At 34.4% G+C, this 25,445-nt stretch overlaps 1 protein-coding gene across 10 annotated transcripts in view; it reads left to right on the top strand.

Moving 5' to 3' along the window:
- EHBP1 (EH domain binding protein 1) overlaps positions 1–25,445 on the top strand; it is a 354,576-nt gene that overhangs the window by 322,175 nt on the left and 6,956 nt on the right. For all 10 annotated transcript variants that reach the window (XM_021087469.1, XM_021087472.1, XM_021087470.1 and 7 more), the window contains 2 exons: positions 23,222–23,321; positions 24,484–24,557. In XM_021087469.1, coding sequence (XP_020943128.1) covers positions 23,222–23,321; positions 24,484–24,557 — 174 coding nt within the window. The remainder of the gene's footprint in view (positions 1–23,221; positions 23,322–24,483; positions 24,558–25,445) is intronic.

The following is a 25,445-nucleotide window of genomic DNA, read 5'->3' as shown; positions in this document are numbered from 1 at the left end:
TAACTAGGGAAAACAGCTAAGAGAGAGTATTAAGATTGTCTTGTTTATATGATCTATTTTTGGTAAGTGGAGATTTCATTATGAAGTTCTATTACTGCGTATTTGTCTTATATAGTCCATACATACTTGGTGCAATTTGTACCATTCACTTTCTTTTCTTTTTTTTTCAGGGCCGCACCCATGGCATATGGAAGTTCCCGGGCTAAGTGTCCAGCTACAGCTGCCGGCCATGGCCACAGCCACAGCCACAGCAACACAGGATCCAAGCCATGTCTGCAACCTACATCACAGCTCACTGCAATGCTAGATCCCAGACCCACTGAGCAAGCCCAGGGATCGAACCGCATCCTCATGGATACTAGGCAGTGCCATAAAAGGAACTCCCTGTACCATTCACTTTCAAAAGCATTTGTGCAGTGAGGAAGACTATAACAATCAACTTTTGAACAAATTATTGATATTAACTTATTATTTTGTATAAACTAATGCCATGTAGTTATAACTCTTTGAAAATGTGAAATCTTAGAGATCATCTAGTTTAAAACTTTTTATTTTATTGATGAAAACAGTTAAGACCAGAGTAAGAGATTGGCAGAGACTTGTTATTTTCTGACTCTCAATCTAACATGTTTTCCTTCTCCTAAATTGTGTTTGTTATAGATTTCATTTTTTAAAAAGTAGTAACTGATGTTTAGAGAAAAACAATGTAGACTGCTATAGTGTATACATAGTTAAATGATTCCCTACTTTGAATCTCCTGAATAAATTAAAAATTCATATCCTACTTACTTATCTCATATAGAATAAACCCTTTGTAATTTACACTCTGAACATTAGAGAATGTAAAATATTCTCTATGATAAAAATACATATTTTAAAAGATTCCTGTAGGAAAAACTAACACATTTTAATGTAGTAAACTGACACTGATTTTGTGATAATAGAGTGCGTTTCTTAGATTCCAATGGCTTCAGGTTTTGTAAAATAGATGATCATATATTGTTAAAATATTGTTGAAAATAACTACATTAGTCTTGGGCCATGAACATTATAGGTTTATTGCAATGTGCTTTAAAATCCTTAGTAAGGATTATATCTTGATTCTTTTCATTTATTTTTCAGACTGCCTATGTGCACAGCCCCTATTTAGGTTAGTAGAGCAATAAAAATTCTAGAACATTTCATTGTACCAATATGTAAATGTATTTACATAGGAATAGGTCTAGACTTCCTTAAAGAGGACAACAGAATTGAAAACTGAGGCCAACAAATAAATGAAAGCGTCTCTAAATCCATTGGATAATAGAGGCAGTGTTAAGGCTAACCATAGTGTTGAACTAAACAGAGGGATTACTCCTGGGTTTTGCATCAGTTGTTTTCTGCCGGGTGGCCTCACTTGTCAAAAAAAAAGTTTAACGGGCAAACATTCACATAGGCACATTGAGAAAGAAGTATGCTTAATTCCATCAAAGCTTTAAAAAAAAATCAATCATTAATTTATTCTAACACAATTGTTGGTCATTTGTGAAAAAAGCATCTGGCCTTTAAGTCGTAGGAACCCAAACATGAGTACAATGTGAACACTTGTGAAGAAGCTTCAAATTTGGTGTAATATTAAAAAAAAGCTGTTAGCATGTGTGTATGTGTGTCTAACTATACAACTGCATTTGTTTATTCATAAAGCTTTAGCTTCCCTTCAGTTTTTGAATTTTGAAAATGTTTTAAATACAAGTGTGATGTGCTTTAAAAAATTAGAAAAGTATTAATTGGCAGCTCAAAAGGGTTCAGCTTTTTTACAGATCATCTCATGTTTTTTTAAAAGGGTGAGGTTTCAGCCATCTTGGCATTACACGTCAGAAATGGTTTCTAATGAAATCTAAATTCAAGATAGAAAGTATATTTTTAAAATGGTTTCAAGAGAGACATACCCTATTTTCCATATGGCTAAGTAATTGTTAAGATATTTGTTTTAAAGCTGGACTTAGACACTCCTGACTGCTCTCTAATTTGATATAGTTAGTCCAAATGATTTTATTCAAGAAACTTTGGTAGGAAAATGCAGTGAAGTAGATAAGTAATTTTTATGGTTATACTCATATTCATATTGCAAAGCATAGAACTAATTCAGTCATTATTGCTATAATAACATCCATTTTTTAAATAGTTTTAAAGCTAGCAGGAGAACAGCTCAATGTTGGGATGCACTTAAATATTAAGCTCTAAGTTAGTCAAATTTCATGTTCTAACCATATATAAAGAGACTCATACTATAACCACAAAATTATGCATAGTTTTTTTTGTCTGTTTTTGTTTGTTTTAAGAATGAACTTTTAAATTGTAGAAGAATAGGCCTTTAAGAAAAGTCTTTATAGGTGAAAATTAGAACTTAAATTAGAAACGAAGAAAAAGTTATATCATTTTAATTACATGCTCTAATGTAATATGAATATTTAATATACGAAATCTACCGCCCCATAAATCACTTAGTCTAGTGGTTTCTTACTGTATAAAGGAAACAAAATGGAATATAACCAAATACTACTCTGTCAGAGGCTTCATGCAGAGATGATCCATTCTCTTAGAGTTAAACTACTTTTACCAGATTACTAATATACTATATTTTATTCATCGCTATTCTTTAGCTTCTCCTGGGTTCTTAATAATTAGACATTAAGAAAAACTATGAATACTTCTCATAAACAAGGTTTGATTCTAAGCAAAAATGACAATAATTAAAAAGCTCATTTTCTACAAATGACATAAATGTTATTGAAACGAGATGACCATGTTTCTAAAATATGTATTGAAAATAAATCTAAAAATTTCTGTGCCATATGTAGAATTTATACGTAAACTTGTTTAGCCCTCATTTCAGAGGCACTGATGTCCAAAGTACTGTTAGAATACTAGAGATGAGAGGAAAATCACTTAAAACTGCTTGTGCAATATAATGTTTGAAACGGTTCTTTGAGAATGTGTAGATTATGCTTGCATAGGGACTCCTTCCAGCTTTCTGGGAAAATGAGCTGTTGACATTCTTTTGGGTCATCATCCAAGATAGGAGGGCAACCACAAGGATTTAGCAGATAAATTCATCCCCAAAGACTTTTATCCATTTCATTGCAACTTGGAAACATTCATGTTGAATAGTAGCATTAATGTAGCCCATTTAGCTCTTCAAAGTGAGTCTTATGTTTAAAAGGGGAAAAAAAAGAGGGAAAAGAAAAGAAAAAGAAGACGATGAAGAAAATCAAATGACTAGGGGTAATAACTTATTTAAGTCTTTCAAGAGGTATTCTTTATTTATGTAAATTCTAAAACACCACTTTTTTTCCTCTATATTATTTTCAAAATTAGAATTAAGGTCTATCATAGTAAGCAGTAAGCTTTTGCCTTTTGACTAACTGAATTAGTCCTGCATGATGCTTGTTAGTTGTTTATGACAAAGAGCAGAAAGTAAATTAATGTTTTAATGTTGTGGTCTGAAATGAATGACAACATTTTTAAAACATTGAAAATTATGTCATTCAGATTCTGTCTCTGACTCTTTGTGGACTTTATGATTCAGGCCAAAGAGAAAGACAAAGCTGTGATAAACACATTGAGGGTGTGCACTAAGATTCACACACATGTCCTTTCTTATAAATGGTGAAAAAAAAACTTTTTGACTCAGACTGGAATGATACTATATAGGGCTGAATGTGCAGGAAAGGTTCCCACAATGCATTGTGCAAACCTAGGGCTAACAAATACCCTGCTGCTTTGAAACCCCCCCAAAAGACAAAAGCACAATGAAATAGAAAGCTTACCACCGGTAGCTTTCAAAACGACAAACTAGGCAAACTATACATCTCCACCACTCCAATTTTGTCAGAATGCTAATGAGCTTGCTCTGATCTTTACTCGGCTTCCCGTGTTTTCTACATCTTCAAGGACCACATGGCGCTAGCAAAATAAAGACAACTAAATGAGAATTTCGAATGCTTTTTGTGTTAGGACCTGGTGCTTTTCAGTGGACGCACTCGTTGAATATTCTCAACTTAAAAGAGTACAACAGGGGGTTGGGTATGAACTTTTTAGCAGGAGGAAATTTGTACAAAAGTAAATTAGTGAGATGAGGAAAATATGAGAAAAATTTCTGATTAATTTCCACTCCATAATATCAATGACACCTTCAACCCCACTCATACTCTTCTAACAAGAGATGCTGATAAAAGATGAATGATTCTGTGTTGTTCACAGTGAATGTTTAGTGGTTTTTTAATAGCAGCATTCTACATAAAAGGCACCAGGAAGTACTCCGCATTAGCAGTTGAGATCACTAGTTAATAGGATGATGTCTTTTAGCTTTTGTCGCAAGATTATTAGAAAGGATGGGTTTCTGTTCTCATCCTTGCATAGTTTGGAGTGCCTGTTGAGTACAAGTGCTAAAATACAGGTTTCTCAGTATTGTTTCACATGTAAAAGCAAAAAGCCTTTTAATGCAACACCTTTTTCCTTTTTTACCAGGTGATTTTGTTATTGATCTCTAATCTTCCCCTTTAGCTGTATTAAATGCTTGAAGTGTTCTGCTTTTCACTCTAGACTTGATGCTAGCTATTTGTGTCTATAAATTCATTAACATTAAAACAGGGTCTATATAGACCATGATTCTATGATTTAGAAAGTGACAGATGATGTAGTTTTTATGGTTTAGAGTATAGATAACAACATAAAGTTAAGATTGCCTCAGTGAATACTGTAAACGTGTGTTCTTTGATTAAAAAGCATTTTTATGATATTTAAATTATGTGTTTGTAAGGAGCATATTTTTCACTAGCTCTCTTTTCTCTAGAAAAACTACATGCTTACCAGATTAGAAGTAGTCAACTCCATCTCTCAACATACCCATGTCTAGAAAGGGAAAATGAGAACCAAAACTGGGTATATTTTTATATATAAAGATATCTGAATTTAGAGTTAAACTGATTCTCTACAGCTAATAAATAACCAGGAAAGGAAGCTTGTTACAGTAACACTTTACAGGTTTTGTGAGGAGAAAATTGGGGGCAATATTTCTCACATTTAAAACATATTTCTGACCCTTTTATATACTATTCTTTAAATTTTTTCTTATCCTGAAAAATTGTATTTTTGTACATTGAATTTTGTTCACATGGCTTAAGATACTGTAGTTTATTCACACTTGAATGAAAGAGGGAACCCATAGCAATAGAAATAACTTGGACAATCATAATTGATAAAGTCAGCAAAAAATAGAAACTATCTTCCAAGTATAAAACAGAAAGGTTTTTTTCTTTAATATCTGGTTATTCTATATCCACTATCATTTAGCATGATATTTCTATGCTTCTTACAAATGTGGATGGGAAATAGCATTAATGTAATAAAAATCTCTCTGTTATGTAAAGATGCTTTTTTAATAGATATAATCTATCTATTTTCATATAAATTACCATGAGAAAAGAGGCCATATCATTAAAAATACACATTAAACTAAGTAAGGTATGTATTCTGGCATTTCAATTACAAATCTAAAAAAGAAAATTAGGAACTGTAGATTTCTCATTAATGAAATATTTTCTTAACACCATGTGACATATTATGGTGAAATACAAAATGAAGTTTTTAGCTTATTGAAATAGAATGTGTGCATTGATTTCTGTAGACATAAAATATGAAATAGACCAAATTATATTGTCTTTGCAAAGAAACTTTCATAAATAAAAAGAGAATAAGGGAATTTGGTGCTTTAAAGTAAATAAAATTATTTCTAAGTATCCAAAATAGGATACATTTACCTCTTGTTCCCCACTAAGGTAATTATTAATGGAAATTCATAGGGCATTAAATCTGTGTCATAATCAAGAAGGCAGTAAAAAAAATTAACATTTTATGTCTGAAAATTTTCTGCAAAGTGACTGTTTAACACAATTTCCAAAGGCAATGAGCCATATCCTTTGATAGATTCTCTAAGAGTTGATAGAATCCATTCTTTTTTGGAAGTAGAATGCTAACATACTTTTGGTAAATGTGGTGTCTGTCTGTGTTTTACCTGTGTCAAGATTTTAGTTACTTTAACTCCAAGAATGCAAAGTAATATAAAATCATTTTCTAATTGCAAGAAATGATACAACTCTGTGCAATTACATTCTAGTCCAATATTCAGAAAAATAAAAAGCATTAAAAAATGTCAGACAATTGATTCTGTCACATCCTTGATTAGCAGAGCCATAGCCAGGTGGAAGAACAGTGAGCCAAGGCCCCACTCTCCAAGGTCTCCATGTGAACCTTCTCTCCGGTACTCTGTCCATTACGTACCAAAGCCCATCTGTCCTCCATTACTGTTAGCATAATTGCAGGAGAGGCTTTTCTTCTCTACTTAATCCTCAGTGTACCTTCATCTGAAAACATGGGCTCAGCCCTTCCAGCGGTGAGTTGAGACCCTGGCTGGCAGAATGATAGCCAGAATCCCATTCTACTGTGCTATATTCAGCTCAGCTTCATAGCTGTGAGCCTTAGTTCCCACTTTAATAAAATGAGGATCTATGGCTTGGAAAATAAAAATTGGGGGAAAGAACCTAACTTTAATTTCCATAAAGGGCTAAATTCATTTATTCTTTATATCTTGTGATTTTGATTCATTCAACAAATATTTCTTGAGCCCTGTTATGCCTTAAGGCACTATAAACTGAATGTAGAATCTTAACCCTGACTAGTGAATATAATTAGTCAAACTTTCTCCTACTGAGTCAAAGTTGATATGGTGTGACAGCTAAGAGAATTGTGAGAATTAGATACCTTATATCAAGCATTTTCACAGTGCCTAGTACATATACAGAGTTCAATAAATGTCAGCTATTATTATTTGTATGATCTTACTTAAATTTGTCAGGGTCTTCTTTGAAATAAAAAGTACCAAACAATGAAAAACACTAACTAACATGTTAGGAATGTCACAGTCGAACCCTAAATGAAATATTTATAATATATTAATATTTTCTCTGCATGTTTACACATTTATTATTATATTACATATATTAGAATAGTCTTTTGATTATTGAAAATGATTAATAATGTCTAAAATACAGTGTAAAGAAAATAGTAAAGTTTGCTTTAAAAGGGGTTTAAATCTTAAAGTGCTTACATGAGTGCTTTTGCTCTTTATTTTTTATGTCTTCTATTTTAGAAATTGGTAATATTTCTAAATTCTTTTCTTTCTATCATTTTTCCCTCCTCTAGTTACAAGAAAAATTAAAACTATTGTCATACTCTCAGAATTTCTTTACTCTCACAATTTGCTAAGCTATTTCAGACATCTTTAATATGTTTCTATCTGCATTTCATTTTTTGTATTATTTAAAGAAGAAAAGTATATAATTTATATATAGAAGTAGTAGTCCAGAACTGTTGTCGAATCATTCTAGTTTATGTAATAGGTATTGGATCAGAAGATTTCTAGAAAGAAGGCTCTGATTCAGAATGTTAAGAACCCCCTAAGTTTCTCATTTCTAACATTTGTTTCTTTTCTTTTTGGCATCCACTGTATGTCCCAGCTTTTTACTATATGCAGTCTGAAGGTGACTTTTTCATGTGCTGACTCACGTTTGTTCATTTAATGGGAAGAAAAAAATGTATATAATTTCTACCAGTGGTATTTAGAAAGTACTTTCCACTACTAGAAATTTTAAATTGGAAATATAAAATATAATTTTTGAACCTAAAGAATTATAAAATCACCATGATTTTCAATTTGGAACATGTCTATTGCCTAAAGTGAGGTATATCCTTATTCTAGACTGCAATAAAATTTTTTAACACTTAAAAAGTAGAAATTCCAGGAAAATGTGTTTTTCTCAGTAACTATGTATGAAACAAAATTTAAGCATTTGAACTGATTTGGCAGCAACATGTTTTTCTTCTGAATGTGAAATTAAATTTGTATAATGTCATGCCAATGCTAAAATAACATCTTATACATGGAATATCACCCTTTCTTTAAAAAAAAAAAAAATCAGTGACTTATTTGTGAAAGGGCTAAGATAGTGGTTCTCAAACTTTTGTGTGCATTTAAGGAAAAAAAACAAAACAAAACAAAAAAACCCTAAAGGGTTCATTTAAAATATAGATTCCCTGACCTTTCCTAAAAGATTCCTGGAGCTTCAGTGGAACTGTGGTAGGTAGGGTCCATATTTCGGGCAGTTCTAATACAGGTGATCCACAGACCACATTTTGAGAAGGAGGAAGCTAAGATATGCTAAACTCCTAGTGTTACAAGTGCTAAGGGAAGTAACACAACATAGAGATTTAAGAACACAGACTTGGAACATCAGCAAGATGCCAGCTAGAATCTGGGTGGTCTTGGACAAGTTACTTATCCTCTGTGAGCCCCTATTTCCTCAGCTCTAAGTTTTGTGGGGGGGTTTGGGGTTTTTTTTTTGTTTTTTTTTTTTTTTAAGGAAGAATAAATCCATTTCAGAAGGTTATTGAGAGTCTAAAATATATTAATACAGATGGAGATAAACATTTATATCAGAGCGCTTAGCACAGAGCCTGGCAGAGGATTAGCGCTCAATATGAAAGTAGTTCCTTTCATCATTCACAGTAGTTGTTTCATTATTTATTATTGTTTCTACCTTTGCTTTAAATTTTTCCTTTCCTCTAAGTAATATGTTCATCCTTCATCCTATTATAACTCTTCTCAAACACAATCACGCATGCACATGCATGCTTTCTCTCCCAAGAAATGCCTGAAGAACTGGTTTGGCAATTTGGCATAAGACTGGGTTTTTTATATTTTTGTTTTTAACCCTTGTTTTATGTATTAAAAATAACTGGTAACTGTTTCTGTAAACATTTTCACAACTAAATAAATAACTAGGAGAAAGCCTTAGGAATTTTGCTAGTCTCCCAATCCATGTTTCAATGAATTGATATACTGATTATATGAGTTTTGTGAGGTATGTACAGAAATAAACTTAAGCATTGTATTTGAGAAATTTATTTTAGGACATCTATGTGAAAACCAACTTTGCAAATGCATTTTCTGCTCTTCTGTTTCACCCTAATACTCTTCTCAGAAGTCTAACCAAGATTTCACAATTTGATTTGACAAAGCAAGATATCAAAGATGGCTAGTCATGTATGAATTGCCTCCCCAGTCCAGAGTCAAAACCAGGGTAGCTTATGGAAGGATACAGACTCTGCTCTAACATCCTTCTCCCAGTTTTTCCAAATGGGAACATTTTTTTCTCAAAAAATACAGATTTTAATGTACAGAGACAACTGGCTACATGTTGATTTTTACTAGGTCCCTCATATTTAGGATAGAACTGTTTAATTGATTAGCTATGGACCTTCCTTTTATTGTAACTTTCTTATAAAGTTCTTTTTTTATATCATTGTTCATTCCATCACAGACATTTCCAGTTCTTCTTCTAGTGGAGCGTAAATTATTATGCTTTTTTTTTTTTTCTGTCTTTTTAGGTCTGCACCAATAGCATATGGAGGTTCCAAGGCTAGAGGTTGAATCGGAGTTGCAGCTGCCAGCCACAAGCACAGCCACAGCAATGCCATATTCTTAACCCACTTCGTCCTCATGGATATTGGTCAGATTTGTTTCTGCTGAGCCATGATAGGAACTCCTATTATGTATTTTTTAAGCTTTTATTTATGCTTTTATCATTCTTCATAGGCCTCTAGGTGCATCACATAAGAAAACTAAACATTCAGTCATTACATCTGTTCCCTGTTCCCATATGTCACTTCTGAGCTGGAATGTGAAAGGCATTCATCCACTTAGAGAAACTATTTCCTCAGAAAAAGTTTACAATATAATATAGACAAGGAAAAAAAAGTTGAGCTGATATCTACTATAAAAATTAAATTAGGTATTTTTAAATGCTTAATATTACTGATTAATATATAATGCTTATTGCTGAATAGTTCTTTTCTGTAAAGGTTTTTTGTTTTTAATGGAGGAATTTGGATGAGTTTTGTAAAAAGAGGAAGATTAATCAAAATCGTATGATTTTTTTTAATCATAGCCTGAAAGGATAAAATTTGGTACAGGTATGTATACACAGACAGTTACTTTTCCTGACAATGTATAATGGTCTTTACCATCAAAATAAGAATATATGAATTACTTCTCTGCTTTGTTTTCATCCTGATGACACTGAGTGGGAAATGAAATGTGAATTCACAATACACAGAGTTATGAACATCTGACTTGAGAGTATCTTCTGCATTTACTGACAGGTTGTATACTTTACCCACCCAAAGCCACCCAACCCTACTCCCCCAATGCCAGTTCACTCTGAATTAATAGCACCACTTGGTGGCCAAAGCTAGGAATTGAGTAAAGTACCGACATTTCTTCCCCACCGGCATATTATCTTCTGTTAGATGCTTGTGAGCTGAAATAGGTCGTAACTAAATCTGTTGTGTTCTCAAAGGATCTAGCTCTTTAAGGAAAGTTAAAAATGAAGTCAAGAATGATACTTAGACTGATTTTTAATTAAAAGTGATTTTTTATGAATTTCATTGATTTAAAAAATAGAAATAGTTTTTTGTATTGGGGGCATGAATAATTTACCACATAAATTATTAGATTGGTCATAAATATTTTAATTTCTCATGAGAATAAAATTAAAGGGAGTCAAAATTTAAAACTTTTAATACCATTTGTCTTGACTCAAATACTTGCTTTAAAGTTAAGTAAAAAGTTAAGGAAAATCACCCTTAACATAAAAATTGTCACTATGTAGGGTAGGTAGTAATTTTGCTAAATTCTGAAATATATGATATTAACAGGAACATTGTAAGGACTAAATAGGTTTGAAGTTGACCATGACTTTGGGTGGGAATGTAGATTGTGTTTTTGGTGTGATTGCTCTGACCTTTTTTAGGTGAGCTGTAGCTTTGAAAAAAGGGGAGAGGAAAGATATCACAACAGAAGGACATATAGCTAACTGCTGGAGTTTGGCTCGAAAGACTTATGCCAGAGTCTGAGGGGGTGGGTATTAGGGAGCATGATGTGCTTCCGTCTAAAGGGTATCTAAAAATGTATATCATGATAAAAGGCATATTGAACATATCCTGGGAATTAAGTTGAGGGGAAATCTGAACATTATTTTGGGGATTCTAGAGATTCTGAGAGTCACACATTAGTTCTGATTGAAGGTACTGCTATTAGCAAGAGAACCTTTGGATAAACATAACATGTGTAACCCTGGAAAAGAAACAGTCTTCCACAGGATTTGCATTTGAGTAGCTCTTTTAAGAAAAGAAAAATGGGTAATAGGTAGTTGCTAGGCTTCCTTACTTAAGGGGAATGAAAAATATGAAATAGTGTTTAGATACATTTTGGTTGATCGGCCCAGTAAAAAAAAAAAAAAAAAGAAGTTAGAGGAGTTCCCGTAGTGGCGCAGTGGAAACAAATCAGACTAGGAACCATGAGGTTGCTCATTCAATCCCTGGCCTCACTTAGTGGGTTAAGGATCCAGCATTGCAGGAGCTGTGGTGTAAGTCACTGACGCGGCTTGGATCCTACGTTGCTGTGGCTGTGGTGTAGGCTGGCAGCAACAGCTCCGATTAGACCCCTAGCCTGGGAACCTTCATATGCCACGGGTGCAGCCCTAGAAAAGACCAAAAAAAAGACCAAAAAAAAAAAAAAGTTAGAAATGTTATGTCAATGAAACCAACATCTTATAAGACTTGTATCAAGTTACCCAGTATATTTACTTCTCTGAGTAGGCTTTTCTGGTGCTTGCACAAGCAGAAAAACTGAGACTCTGCCAGGAGGAATCACCATGCCTTACTCCATCAGTAATCCTAAGAATCAGTCAGGGAAGATCCTGAAGCTTGACTAAAGAATGTGGATCCCTTGGGACTCAATGCTCTGGCTTCTCTCCATGGTGGCACCAGTTCGATCCCTGGCCCGGTGCAGTGGGTTAAAGATCCAACATTCTCACAGCTGTGGCTCGGATTTGATCTGTGGCCTGGGAGCTTCCATATGCTGCAGGTGTAGCTGAAAAAGAAAAGAAAAAAAAAAAGATGTGGATCCCTACTCTGTGTGTGTATATGTAGGTAAGGATGTGTGTGGAGTTCCCGTCGTGGCGCAGTGGTTAACGAATCCGACTAGGAACCATGAGGTTGCGGGTTCGGTCCCTGCCCTTGCTCAGTGGGTTAACGACCCGGCGTTGCCATGAGCTGTGGTGTAGGTTGCAGACGCGGTTCCGATCCCGGGTTGCTGTGGCTCTGGCATAGGCAGGTGGCTACAGCTCTGATTCGAACCCTAGCCTGGGAACCTCCATATGCCGCAGGAGCGGCCCAAGAAATAGCAAAAAGACAAAAAAAAAAAAAAAAAAAGGATGTGTGTGTGGACAGACAGGGAGAAAAACAGTATATAGCAACCCCCATTATATTACTTACATAGTATTTATTATAGACCAGGCACTATTCTAAGTACTTTCCGAACTCATTTAATCTTCACAAAACTATGAAGTAGTGCTCTTATCTCTACTTTACAAATGAGGCAACTGAGGCATAGGGAGATTAAGTAATTTACCCAAATTGCCACAGCTTTTAAAGAGCAGAGCTGGAACTTGAATATAATCTTGTAGTAAGGGGAGTATTCTTGTTTGGCCATTTTCACTGAAGGATACATCAAATGCTCAAATGGAATCAGAGTAGCTTATAATTGCCCAAGAAGTAGACAGGTCTATGCCTGGAATCCCTGTTTCTTAAAGATGTCCTCCACCAATCTATACTTCAAAGATCATGTATCCATAGCTGCATAGGAAGAAAGGCTGACCCCCCTCAATGTACAGCTCTGAGATCATTGTTTCAGTGATCTACATGGGAAGAGTAAACAAAATCCCTTGTACTAATGGATGAACTTGATTGTTTAGCAGAAGTTTGAAAGTTTGCTTGTTGTTTGTTGTTGACACCCCACCCCCACCCGCCACAGCATATGGAGCTCCCGGTCCAGGAATCAGATCCGAGTCACAGCCGAGAGCTAAGCTGCAGCTATGACAATGCTATATCCTTAACCCACTGTGCCCAGTTAGGGATTGAACCTGCGTCCCAGTGCTCCAAAGATGCTGCCAATCCTGTTGTGCCACAGCAAGAGCTCCTGGGGTTTGTTTTTGTTTTTGTTTTTGTTTTTTCCTGTTTTGCTTATCAGAGCCACTCTGAAGGCTTTGTCAAGGTTGGCTTGAATTCTAAATAAAGGACTTGTTCTGGTAAGACCGGTTACCTATGAGTGTCAAGTAGAGTGGCTAAGAACGGTGGTTCACAAGACAGATTGCCTGGATTTGAGGCCTGTTCCACCACTAACTAGCTCTATTACTATAGGTACGTTATACAACCTCATTAAATAGTCGCTGCTGTTACCACAATCATCATTGCCGTTATTATTCCCTGCCTATGAGAAAGTTATTGATGGTCAGTTATCTGATGAGGGAGATAACATGTCTTTGAGACACTTCTTTCCAAGGCTTCAGGAAGCAGTGCTGTGGACACAAGTCTATCATGAACGTCCCTGTGTATCCTAGTAAAGAGAATGGCTCCTTTGGGAAAAGTTGAGGGGCAAATGGATGAGGTAGTGTAGTGCTGAAACTCAAACTAGTCACCTGGCCTGGTCGTGAAAAACAGCATTTTTTTACATTTGATTCAAAGTGTTGTGTAACTGTTGAAGCCTGTGCAGGTTAGAAGACTGCTGCAGATGGTTCTGCAGTGTCCTGCTTTCTTTAGGTGTCTCCATTTAGAGAATGAAGGTGGCTGCAGGCTAGAAGGGAATAAGGCATAATTCCCTTCAGCTCTCTCTCACTAAATATTTTTAAGAATATACATAAGGAAGGTTGTGTCTTGGTGTTGCCTGGTTGCCTGAATCCAAGCGTGATCAAACTACGTGTAGAGAGGAAGAGGAAGTTACTGTTTCTGTAGCACATTGGAGGTTGGGAGTTGAAGACTTTAAACAACACAGGGTTACCTAAACAAGTAGCTAACTGGCTGCATAACACATTTTTAGGAGCCTATTTGGAGCGTATCTACCTGGTTCGTCCTTCTATATTTTAAAAATTATGTATATTTAATTTTCCATGCTCTCAACAGAATCAAGTCTCATTCTCAACTGGCTTTTAGTACATCACCTATTTCATCTATATTGCCAGTTTCATAAGGTGATTTTAACAGTGTTCTGCTTTTAACATCAAAATCTCTTTCTATAAAAATGATGAAAACCTTACTATCTCAATGAAGCTTTTAAAGCTTTTTAAGCTTTATTAATATTTGGTTTTTCCTTTTCTTAAAATCATATCAGTGTGTACTTGTTATTTTTTTTATTTTGATAACTAGTAAACACTTAGATGTGTTCTATTAGTCTATGATTTTCAATTTTAAAATTCTCTCTGTCTCTCTCTGTTTTTTTTTTTTTTTTTTTTTTTTTTTGCTTTTTAGGGATGCACCTACAGCATATGGAAGTTCCCAGGCTAGGGGTTGAATCAGAGCCACAGCTGCTGGCCTGCACCACAGCTATAGCAACATGGGATCCTAGCCACGTCTGCGACCTACACCGAAGCTCATGGCAACGCCGGATTCTTTAACCCACTGAGCAAGGCCAGGGACCTAACCCACGTCCTCATGGATACTAGTCGGGCTGGCTACCGCTGAGCCACACCAGGAACTCCCTACCTCTCTTTTTTTTTTTTGATGTTAAGGGGTATTATCTCATGATCTACTTTGTTCTTAAATCTCTAAAACCTATTGCAAATAACTAGATTGTCATTAGCTGAAGCAGAGACACATTATTTTGTCACCATAGTTATGACTGTCTTTTGTATGCAGCTGTGACACTGATGATCCAGTAGGGCATTCCTTTGTTTTTCCAGCTGCAGAGATCAGTTTGTATTGATTCACCCACATTTTTCACCTGTCTCGCTTATGGCCAATGACATACTAATTATACTAACTATAAACTTTGTTATGACTAACAAAGATTTAAGATGTAATTTGTGTCCAAGTCATTGTTTAGAATTTATCCTCACCCCAGGTATCCCTGATTATTTGTCTGTCTCCACACTAGACTATAAGCCCTTTTGAGGTCAGGGGCTACATACATCTCGGTCGTCTTTATAGCTCCACCTTCTGGGTCAGTGCTGCACATGCCATTATCACCTTCTTCATGACCATCATCATCACTAGCATTTTTAGTCTTGGGCACTGTGATAAGAATTTTACATGGATTTTCTCATTTAATTCCTCCAACAACTTCTGAGGTAAGTAATATGATTATACTTATAGAGAAGGAGAAACTGAGGTTTACAGAGGTTAATTAGTTGAAGATCAAAGGAGTCTGTCAATTTTTTTTTAACTGAACTGGAAAAAAAAAAAAGCTATTTTGGATGCAGATTCAGTGTTCATCTTATTTGCATTATATTCCAAATGACAGACCTAACCTGCCGCAGAAACTGTAGGTGATACACAGTAATGCTTGGCACTGCCAGAACTTATAGTCTTATCTACAGGAGTTTCTCAGAATTAATTTAAGTCAGTATTCCTAAAGATAGTCCATTTATAATAAATCTTTATCCTGAAGTTCATTTGTGAATCAGATGCTTTTCCATAAAATACTTAAATTATGAATTGAGTTCCCAGAACACCTCATAAAAAACTGTGTGCCCAAATGACCTAAAAGAGATAACCCCCCAATTCACCCAATGAGAAATCTCCCCCAGAAATTTTGACCAACTTCAATATATAAAAGTTTAGTAATCTCTCTTGTAATACTTATCTATATATACATACACATTTAAAATCACATCTTGGAGTTCCGTCATGGCTCAGTGGAAACAAATCCGACTGGGAACCATGAGGTTGTGGGTTCGATCCCTGGCCTTGCTCAGTGGGTTAAGGATCCAGTGTTGCTGTGAGCTGTGGTGTAGGTTGTAGATGTGGCTTGGATCTGATATTGCTGTGGCTGTGATGTAGGCCAGCAACTATAGCTCCGATTAGCCCCCTAGCCTGGGAACCTCCATATGCCGCAGGCGCGGCCCTAAAAAGCAAAACAAACAAAGAAATCACATCTTAAAATACATTAATATAGAAATATTGTTTCTCTCCACTCCCACTTTTCCAGAAACAATTTTTTTCAATTTCATGCTCATCTTTAATGTGAATGTCTCTGCCACATTGTAGGGCCACATTTTAAGTCGTTTCCATAACATGACAGTAAGAGGCTCTAGGAGAGGGAATGGGTAAAGAAGAGTTGGCGGGATGCACGCCCAACAAAGGGAGTTTCCAGAGAGGGGAGAAGTGGCAGGGGAAGCTATCCGCCTGTAAGTGTGGCTCACAATTCAAGTTTTCCCCTTATTGGAGGGTGCCCAATTGATTCTCCAAGTAGACAGTAGTCTATTTGGTTAAATTGATGCATGTAAAAGTGACTTGCTATGTATTATCCCATTTTACAAAATACGTTAAATGCACCTTAAAAAATAAATACAGTCTCAGAGTTCTGTTCTGAGTGTTTTGACTTCAGCCAAGTGCCTATTTGTAGATAGTCAAGATAGTCATGCTTTACCTGAAATATGGATCATATTAATACTTTCAAAGGCTCTTAACACTGAAAAGTTATGGAAACAACTCCCATCCCATATATGTTTTTTTAAAATACTAAACTCTAAGTAAATATAAAGAATTTCATCAGTTATGAATTTTCCCATGATGATTATTTTCTTGCTCTTTAGTTTATTTTTACTTTTTTACTATCTTAAGTTTGTGCTTATTTTACCTTCTGAGAAATTGAGCACTGACTTTTGGCATAAAAAAGTTGTTCAGACTCTGTTAAGGGCTTGGCACAAGATTACTGTTAATTTCTGGCCTTTAGAAATAGCTTTTTCTTATGTTTAAGTCTGTGGAGGAAGAGCTTTTGGTGAAGTTGTCTATACCTCCTCCTGTAAGAAGTACATGCATAGAAGTCTGTCAAAAGTTATCTGCAGAGAGATGTTGCTCTGAATCTGTCCTCACATTCTTTTTTACCAAATGAGTAAATAAAAGGTTTATTTTGAAAAAATGTAGTTAACTTTTTATTTTGCTTCATCAAAAGGAGACAGGAGTTCCTGTTGTGGCTTAGCAAAAACAAACCTGACTAGTGTCCATGAGAATGCAGGTTCGATCCCTGGCCTTGCTCAGTGGGTTAAGGATCAGCATTGCCATGAGCCATGGTGTAGGTTGCAGATGTGGCTTGGATCTGGCATTGCTATGGCTATGGCATTGGCCGGCAGCTGCAGCTCTGATTCAACCCCTAGCCTAACCTCGGGTGTAGCCCTAAAAAGAAAAAGAAAGGAAGACAGGATTTCCCCCAAAGTTTATGTTCTTAATACTATGACAAATACATCATGATGAGCAAATAGTTTTAAGACAATCCCTGCCGAAAACATCAATAAGTATTTTGAGATTCATTTATGTTGATTGCTGTTTGAGGATATTCTTAGAATAGAAACATTTATCAGCTCTTTGCTTATATAGTAAGATTTGTTTTCATAATAAAGCTGTATTTCCTACATTTGAAATATTTTCTAAAACTGGGGCACTGGCATCCTGCAATAATGTTGGCTTTGGAATCCATGTGTCCATGACCCTAAAACTGCAGTAAATTAATCTTTCTCATCCATTAAGTAAATGTACCAGATTTCACCACCTTTGTTATTTAAGTATGTTTCCCCAGTACCAGTTAGTTGAACACCTTCTTGTGTTTCTCTATTGTAACATAGTAAATATTCCAGAGGTCATCATATTCGTGTTAGCATACCATTAGGACAGTTTCTAATGACAGCTTTTTGTTTTTATGTTTGCTTTGGGTTTGCTATGTTGTGTCCTTTAAGGGCTGTTTGTGATCCCTGGTCAGCCATCTCCACCATATGCCTATGGCCAGAGTTGAGCATTCTATAACGTTTTCATTGTAGAAAATCTTTTTATTTTATTTTATTTTATTTTCCCACTGTATAGCAAGGGGATCAAGTTATCCTTACATGTAGACATTACAATTACATTTTTTCCCCACCCTTTGTTCTGTTGCAACATGAGTATCTAGACAAAGTTCTCAATGCTACTCAGCAGGATCTCCTTGTAAATCTATTCTAAGTTGTGTCTGATAACCCCAAGCTCCCAATCCCTCCCCCTCCCTCCCCCTCCCCCTCCCATCAGGCAGCCACAAGTCTTTTCTCCAAGTCCATGATTTTCTTTTCTGAGGAGATATTCATTTGTGCTGGATATTAGATTCCAGTTATAAGTGATATCATATGGTATTTGTCTTTGTCTTTCTGGCTCCTTTCACTCAGTATGAGATTCTCTAGTTCCATCCATGTTGCTGCACATGGCATTATGTCGTTCTTTGTTATGGCTGAGTAGTATTCCATTGTGTATATATACCACATCTTCCGAATCCAGTCATCTGTCGATGGACATTTGGATTGTTTCCATGTCCTGGCTATTGTGAATAGTGCTGCAATGAACATGCGGGTGCATGTGTCTCTTTTAAGTAGAGTTTTGTCCGGATAGATGCCCAAGAGTGGGATTGTGGGATCATATGGAAGTTCTATGTATAGATTTCTAAGGTATCTCCAAACTGTTCTCCATAGTGGCTGTACCAGTTGACATTCCCACCAACAGTGCAGGAGGGTTCCCTTTTCTCCACAGCCCCTCCAGCACTTGTTATTTGTGGATTTATTAATGATGGCCATTCTGACTGGTGTGAGGTGGTATCTCATGGTAGTTTGGATTTGCATTTCTCTTATAACCAGCGATGTTGAGCATTTTTTCATGTGTTTGTTGGCCATTTGTATATCTTCTTTGGAGAAATGTCTATTCAGGTCTTTTGCCCATTTTTCCATTGCTTGATTGGCTTTTTTGCTGTTGGGTTGTATAAGTTGTTTATATATTCTAGAGATTAAGCCCTTGTTGGTTGCATCATTTGACACTATTTTCTCCCATTCTGAAAATCTTGAATTTGTTTATATGTTCAACAGTGCCTTCTTCTTTGTGTTTTCATTGTTTCCCATTGGCTTCATCTTTGGTTTAGCTAAAATTGTATTGTTCCTTATTTTACATTTTGTAAGAATTCACTGTTTGAAAGTATATTTTTCTAAAGAGTTCATGGTGAAGATTAATTAGGAGAGGTTAGTAGACAGTTTTTAAAAACATAATCGTCATATTAGGCTTTTAACATCACTTTTATTCATTTTAAAATTTACATTGAAAATGCTACTTCTGAAAAAAACAAATGAAAATGACATACATATTCCTGGGTGCATGAATGAATTCTTAAGTAAAATTAATCTTAACTTTAAATCATTTGGGAAGGGAGGAGATGGAATGTAAAGGCAGTTGCTGTAGTCAACCAATATTTATTATTTGTACTACATGTGGCACTGCATTTTGCTGCTTTGCATTAAGTGGTTTTTGTTAACTGTGTGATAGGAAGAATGATTTGAAGTCATATTTACATATTACTTTCCCTGCCATTTTCATTATTCATCATTAATTAATGATTTTTATAAATGATATTCTAGCTACAATAATTGATTAAAAGAAAAACTTACAGTAAAGATTGTGATGTCAGAAAAGATGTTACATACCATAAGGCAAAATAAAAAACAGAGTTCTTTAGGGAAACAAAGTAGAAAAAAAAACATTACCAGAGACTGTATTAGTTAGTACTTTAAAATGTTAAGATGTTAAATGTTTATTGATAGTATATTTATAATAAACATGAGGCACTCTGTTTTAAAATATAACAACCCAGCCATGATTTCACATTTTAGTAATTGTGTACTGAACTGTAGTATTTTGTCGCTTTTTAATTTCATAATGGTCTTCAGTAGTATAGGTCTTGAATTTTTCAGTTCATGAAATTGAAAAGAATTTTTAAGATTTAAAGTATTACTGTTGACTCAAAGGTGACAAAAATGTAGTGATTACAATTTAAAGATTATTTTGAAAGAAATAGTTAACTAAGTGAGGTTAAACATGATAAAATGATTTATGGCCATTTTATAGAATAATGACAGTCTTCATTTTAAGCTACAATGTAAAGTGCTTTATTCTGAGATTATGTATTGTGGCAGAAGCTAAAACTGCCTTTTTTTCTAACAGTGCCAGAATACAACCTCTTTTTCTTTCTGCACTAACAAGACTGCTTTACCACCACAGCCCACTCTAAGTAATTAAATCAATCCTTTGTACTTACCGTATTCTCCTCTAGTGACGGTACTAGATCTGATTATATGCTTCATGCATATTCAAAGTACCGCACTGACAGCTCTTTAATGAGCTCTTACTTAATCAGTATGAACAATGTTCATCTTGTTCTTTTTTTCCTCATGCATTAGAGCTAGGAACAGTTGGGAAAAATGAAACATCCAGCATTCATTTGAAAAATATATTGTACTTTGAAAAGTGTCTAAGCTGAGGAAGTTGCATTCTGCCCTTTAAAAGTCTGATGGACAAATTGGATTACTAGTATTGGATTAAATAACAAATGGTTAGAGGAGAAATGAGAAAAGCTCACTGTGATCACAGGCTTTAATATTTTTTGTTACTTATAAAGCTAAAGGGGTCTTTAACCAGTTATTAAAGTCAGGATTAATTTGTAATGGTTCAACTTACTGGCTTTTAAAAGCTTTTTAAATTTAAAAATGTTTAAGTCCCTAAAAACAATAGTATAATGATGTATTAGAAGAAATTTTAATTTTTTATCACTGGCTAAGTATAGATTTCTGTCATTGTGTACTATCTCAGATAAGGAGTTTGTGGTATAGAATTGATTTAACCTCAAATATGTTTTTTCAGTTAATTTATATAATCTATGTAGCAATGAGAAATATGTCTTAAATATTTCTTATTGTTTGGTTTAGTCCCTTTTGAAACATGAGACTCTTGTCATTTCCTAACAATTAGGGGAGGTGGATCTTTTATTCTTATCTAGAAATCATAGGCATGAATTAAACTGAAAATCACACAGTACCACATCAATATTGTTATTCTCAAGGAAGCACTCTTCCATTGAAGAAAATGATGCTAATTTAAGAGTAGGCTAGTTGCTTCTAGTATTATTGACTGAAAGCCTCAATTACAGGTTAGGTTAAACTCAAAACAAAGTTTTAATATGTGTATATTTTTAGAAACCACTTAGGTTATGAACACAAGAATTAAGTCTTTAATCAGAAAACAAAATATCATAAAAACTGCACCTATTAATATTGCACACATGTGTCATTTCACTGATCAAAAAGGCCTTCACCAGGGTACAATTGGCCTTTTTCCAAATTGCAAGCTTTTTCTCAGCTTTTTCTTTTTACTCTTTCTTCTTTTGTTGCTACCCAGGGATTTGTGCCTATCGCAGCCTGTATCACATGACCAGTGTCAAGACATCACATGGTCCAATGTGAATACAAAACCAGCTACCCTAAAAGAGAGATTAAAAATGCTGTAAAACAATAAAGACTTTTGTTCATACTCTGAAAGAATCCTATCCTAGGTCTGCTTCATACCATAAAGTTTTAACAGACTTTAATAAAAGCACATATCCTCTCACCATTTTTCCTCATAATGAACAACAGATATTTATTTCACAGGAATGTTCTGAAATATGTGTTTAATCATTTGCACACAGATCAGCTCTTTATATTTGATTTTCATTCTAAAAATGTCTTCAAATTTCTATTAATGTGGAAATTGTTAAATTATGGAACACCCATAACTTATGCAAGTATTAAAAAGAATGAAGTAGATCTTCAAACAGCATAACAACAGCAAATCACAGGGCCTTTATGTTAAAGGAAAGAAATCTGTGTGTGTCTAGATAAAGTATATACCTGTGTGTGATAGACACAGCTACCTATCTGGCCTAGAAGAAGATATGCTAAACTGGAATAATTCTTCTGGAGAAGGGAAGTAGACAGGGGAAATTGGAGAGGGTAGTGCTGGTGAAAGAGGACTTGACTTTTTACTCAATTATACCTCTGTATTGTTTGAATTTTTTTCATGGACTGATAGTGTATTTCAAAGTTAAAATATTTTACTTTAAAAGAAAATAAAACTTAGGAAATTGGCTAGAGTATTTGGCCTTAGCCTGGGATATTTAATTTTTTATTAGATGTTTAAGTTAACCGTATCATTCTATCTAGAAATTGGACCTAGGTATTAAATAATGCCCTATCAAAACAATAAACCAGTCACAGGTGAAATTCAGAAAAAAAAGTCAAAGAATTGTAAATTTGGCCAGGTGCAATTTGAAGGGAGGGGAAGGAAGGAGATAGGGAATTAATATTTTTCTTGAGTGTGAGTGTGGCCTACTTCTACATGAACAATACCAAATATATACTATATATTATAATCCTTGATATACTGGCTTTTGAGGGAAGAGGGGTATAGATGATGGAATGGATATTAGGAAAAGTGAATTTTAAATGTGCAATCAGTAAATTAATACTCTAAAATTTTAAGTCATCTGTCTGCTCAAATGTTTTCTGATTTACTGAACATTATTATGTTCATTATAATAAGTTTTTTCACAGATAGCTGTAAGTGGTTTTGTCACCTGGTCATTTACAATTTATTTAAAATAAGTTGCAAGTGTTTACCCTATTAGGGGTGATGGGTTCTGGAATGATACATGTACATATATCTTTAGTTTACTTTTGGGGAGAAAAATAAGAAAGCAAGTCATTACCAGTGGAAGCTCTCGCAAAATCTCTTGACTTTTCTGATCTCCCTGCTAGTCTTATAATTCTCATAATGATTTTTTAATGTGGTTTTAAATTTATTTATTTATTTTTGTCATGACCATATGTCTGTCAGCGCCAAGAGTTCCTCATTGAAACATAATAACAAGTCAGCCTCTGGGGAGGATTTGAAAGTGGAACACCTTTTTTTTTTTTTTCAACTGTACCGAGAATAATCTGTAGATATGTTCAAGGGGACTGAAATACACATACTGAATAACACCAACTTTAGAAGAATGGCTTATGAATTTTAAAATATTAATTTCTTTTTTTCAGGCCTTGGACTTTAATCTTATGTTGTTATAAACAGCTTAATTTGTACTGTTGGCGTAGCTAAAGTATGTTTTGTGTTAAAAAGAAAAAAAAAACCTTGTGCTAAACTATTATGTGGCTTGTAAAATGTTGTATAATAAGAAATAACTATTCCTAAATTATAGGAAGGAACACAGAAGAAGAAGAAGCTATGATGCAGGAATGGTTTATGTTAGTTAATAAGAAAAATGCCTTAATAAGGCGAATGAACCAGCTCTCTCTCCTGTAAGTACTCATGATTTTGCTTGTTTTTCTTACAACATTGACAAATCTTAGGCTTTTCATCATTGTTGTCTTTGGGGTTTCATATTTACTAGCCTTAGTTTTTTTCCTTTCCTTGGAGATTTTAGTATATTTTATATAAAAATAAATTTAAAAATAGTATGTAACCAGTTTTCATCTGAACAGTAAGACTTTTAAAATAGAGTAATATGTACTGAAAAAAAAAAAAACACTTACTACATAGAAAACCAAATAATATAAACAATTTTTGAGTTTAAGAAATCACTTGTGCACAGAAAAGGATGTTTCGTTTATATTAAGGGTTAGATTAAGGGTTAGAGGGAAAAGAAATATAAAACTGACATCAATTTTTCAATTAAAAATTAAAATAACTTTTAATAAGGACAAACGTATCTTTGTATTCTCAGCTGATGTTACCCTAAATTTTTAGATAAAAGAATAATGACTTACACAGAAGTAACCTTTTTATAATTGCAAGAATTACAGTAAAATAGAGACTAGACCAAATGTAAGCATTCTTAGTCTTTAGCATTTAGTTCACAGAGAACTTAATGTGTGTTCCTTTTTCTCACTAGCAATGTTCTTATATTATGCCATGTAGTGTGGGAAGAAGCAGGCTTACATGTTTTATTTTAGTGAAAAACTCTATTTTTGTCATTTCTGCCATGTTTGAACTTGATAAGAGTTATGAAGAAGCACAGAACTTAAGTAATCTTGGCTTTTTAATTGTCTCTATATTAAATTTGTACTTTAATATAGTGCAAAATTTAGTACTTTCATGTTTCCTTCTCTCTTTTCACATGGAGTTCTAGGCAAAAAGAGTGTTTATTGTAAACGATGAAGAATGTTTTACAATATAGTCTTATACCTAGCACTTAATACAAGAAGCATTGAAGAATGAGACTACTTATCCAGAGATTAAAATTACTTCTGTGCAAATTCAAAATTGAAGGAGAAAAATAATAGCACTAGTAAATATTCAACCTGAGGAAGGTTTTAGGTTTGTGTATCATTTGTTTAGAGTAGCTTAAAGTTAAAGAGAAAAGTCAGTTATGAGTCCTAAAATCAATGTAACCTAAAGGTTCTTTTAAGTGTTTAATGATTTAGTAATTAGCATATTGATGAACTTTTGCAACTTGCCTAGGGAAAAAGAACATGATTTAGAACGACGGTATGAGCTGCTGAATCGGGAATTGCGGGCAATGCTGGCCATTGAAGGTAAGAAATGCCATGGCAGAGTGAGGTATGTGAGGTGTCAGTTGTCAAAGAGTTTTAAAGAGTGTAGTGTACTGCTGCTGGTCTCCAGTAGGTGTGGTCTGCCAAGGGACCTACAAGAATTGCAAATCAATGCCTTTGAGTCAGAAGACAATAGTCCTGTAAAACCTAAGGACCCTAATTCAGATCATCATTATACTTGCTGTTAAACATGAAATTGTCTTAACTTTTGTCAGTAAGCTTAAATGTTCATAAAATGGAAAATATAAGTAGATACATGATTTCATTACATTTTACTGTATGCAATTTAAAGTTGTTACCACTTGAAAGTTTGAGAAAGATTTATCGTTTTGATTTTTCACATTCAGACTCTAAATTTCATCTTAATATTTAATTGATGTCAATAAAATATATCACTGCCCAGTCTACTATGGTTCCAACTCCTATTAAGTGAATATTTAGGCAAAGATTCAGGCATATGAGATAAATGAAACATTTTCACACTTTACATAAAACTTTTAAATGAATTACGTGTAGAGTAATCCTTAGCATGGTTCATAATGTTGATAAGCATCACCTAGTTTAACTATGGCATTTACTATATATGATTTTTTTTTTTAATTCTTAGGTATTTTAGAACACTGTTCTCCTCATAACTCTTAGTTGAAAATGTCTTATAGTTCAAAGATGTCTGCTTAAAAGCTAATCCTCTGGGCTCTGTAAAATGGACCTTTTGTCTAATCAATGCAAATTGATTTTCCTATTCTGTATTGACCTCTTAACCCATTGACTGTCCATGGTAATTTCTTTCTTCACCTGATAAGGTACCTGCTCCATAAGAGGTCAATTCTAATTAGTTCAGAAACTGGAAATTTAAGTTTGTAAGAGAAA

Source organism: Sus scrofa, chromosome 3 (assembly GCF_000003025.6).
Source record: "Sus scrofa isolate TJ Tabasco breed Duroc chromosome 3, Sscrofa11.1, whole genome shotgun sequence".
In the NCBI taxonomy this organism is placed as follows: Eukaryota; Metazoa; Chordata; class Mammalia; order Artiodactyla; family Suidae; genus Sus; species Sus scrofa.
The sequence above is the reverse complement of the archived record's forward strand: the minus strand, read 5'-3'. Positions and strand labels throughout refer to the sequence as shown.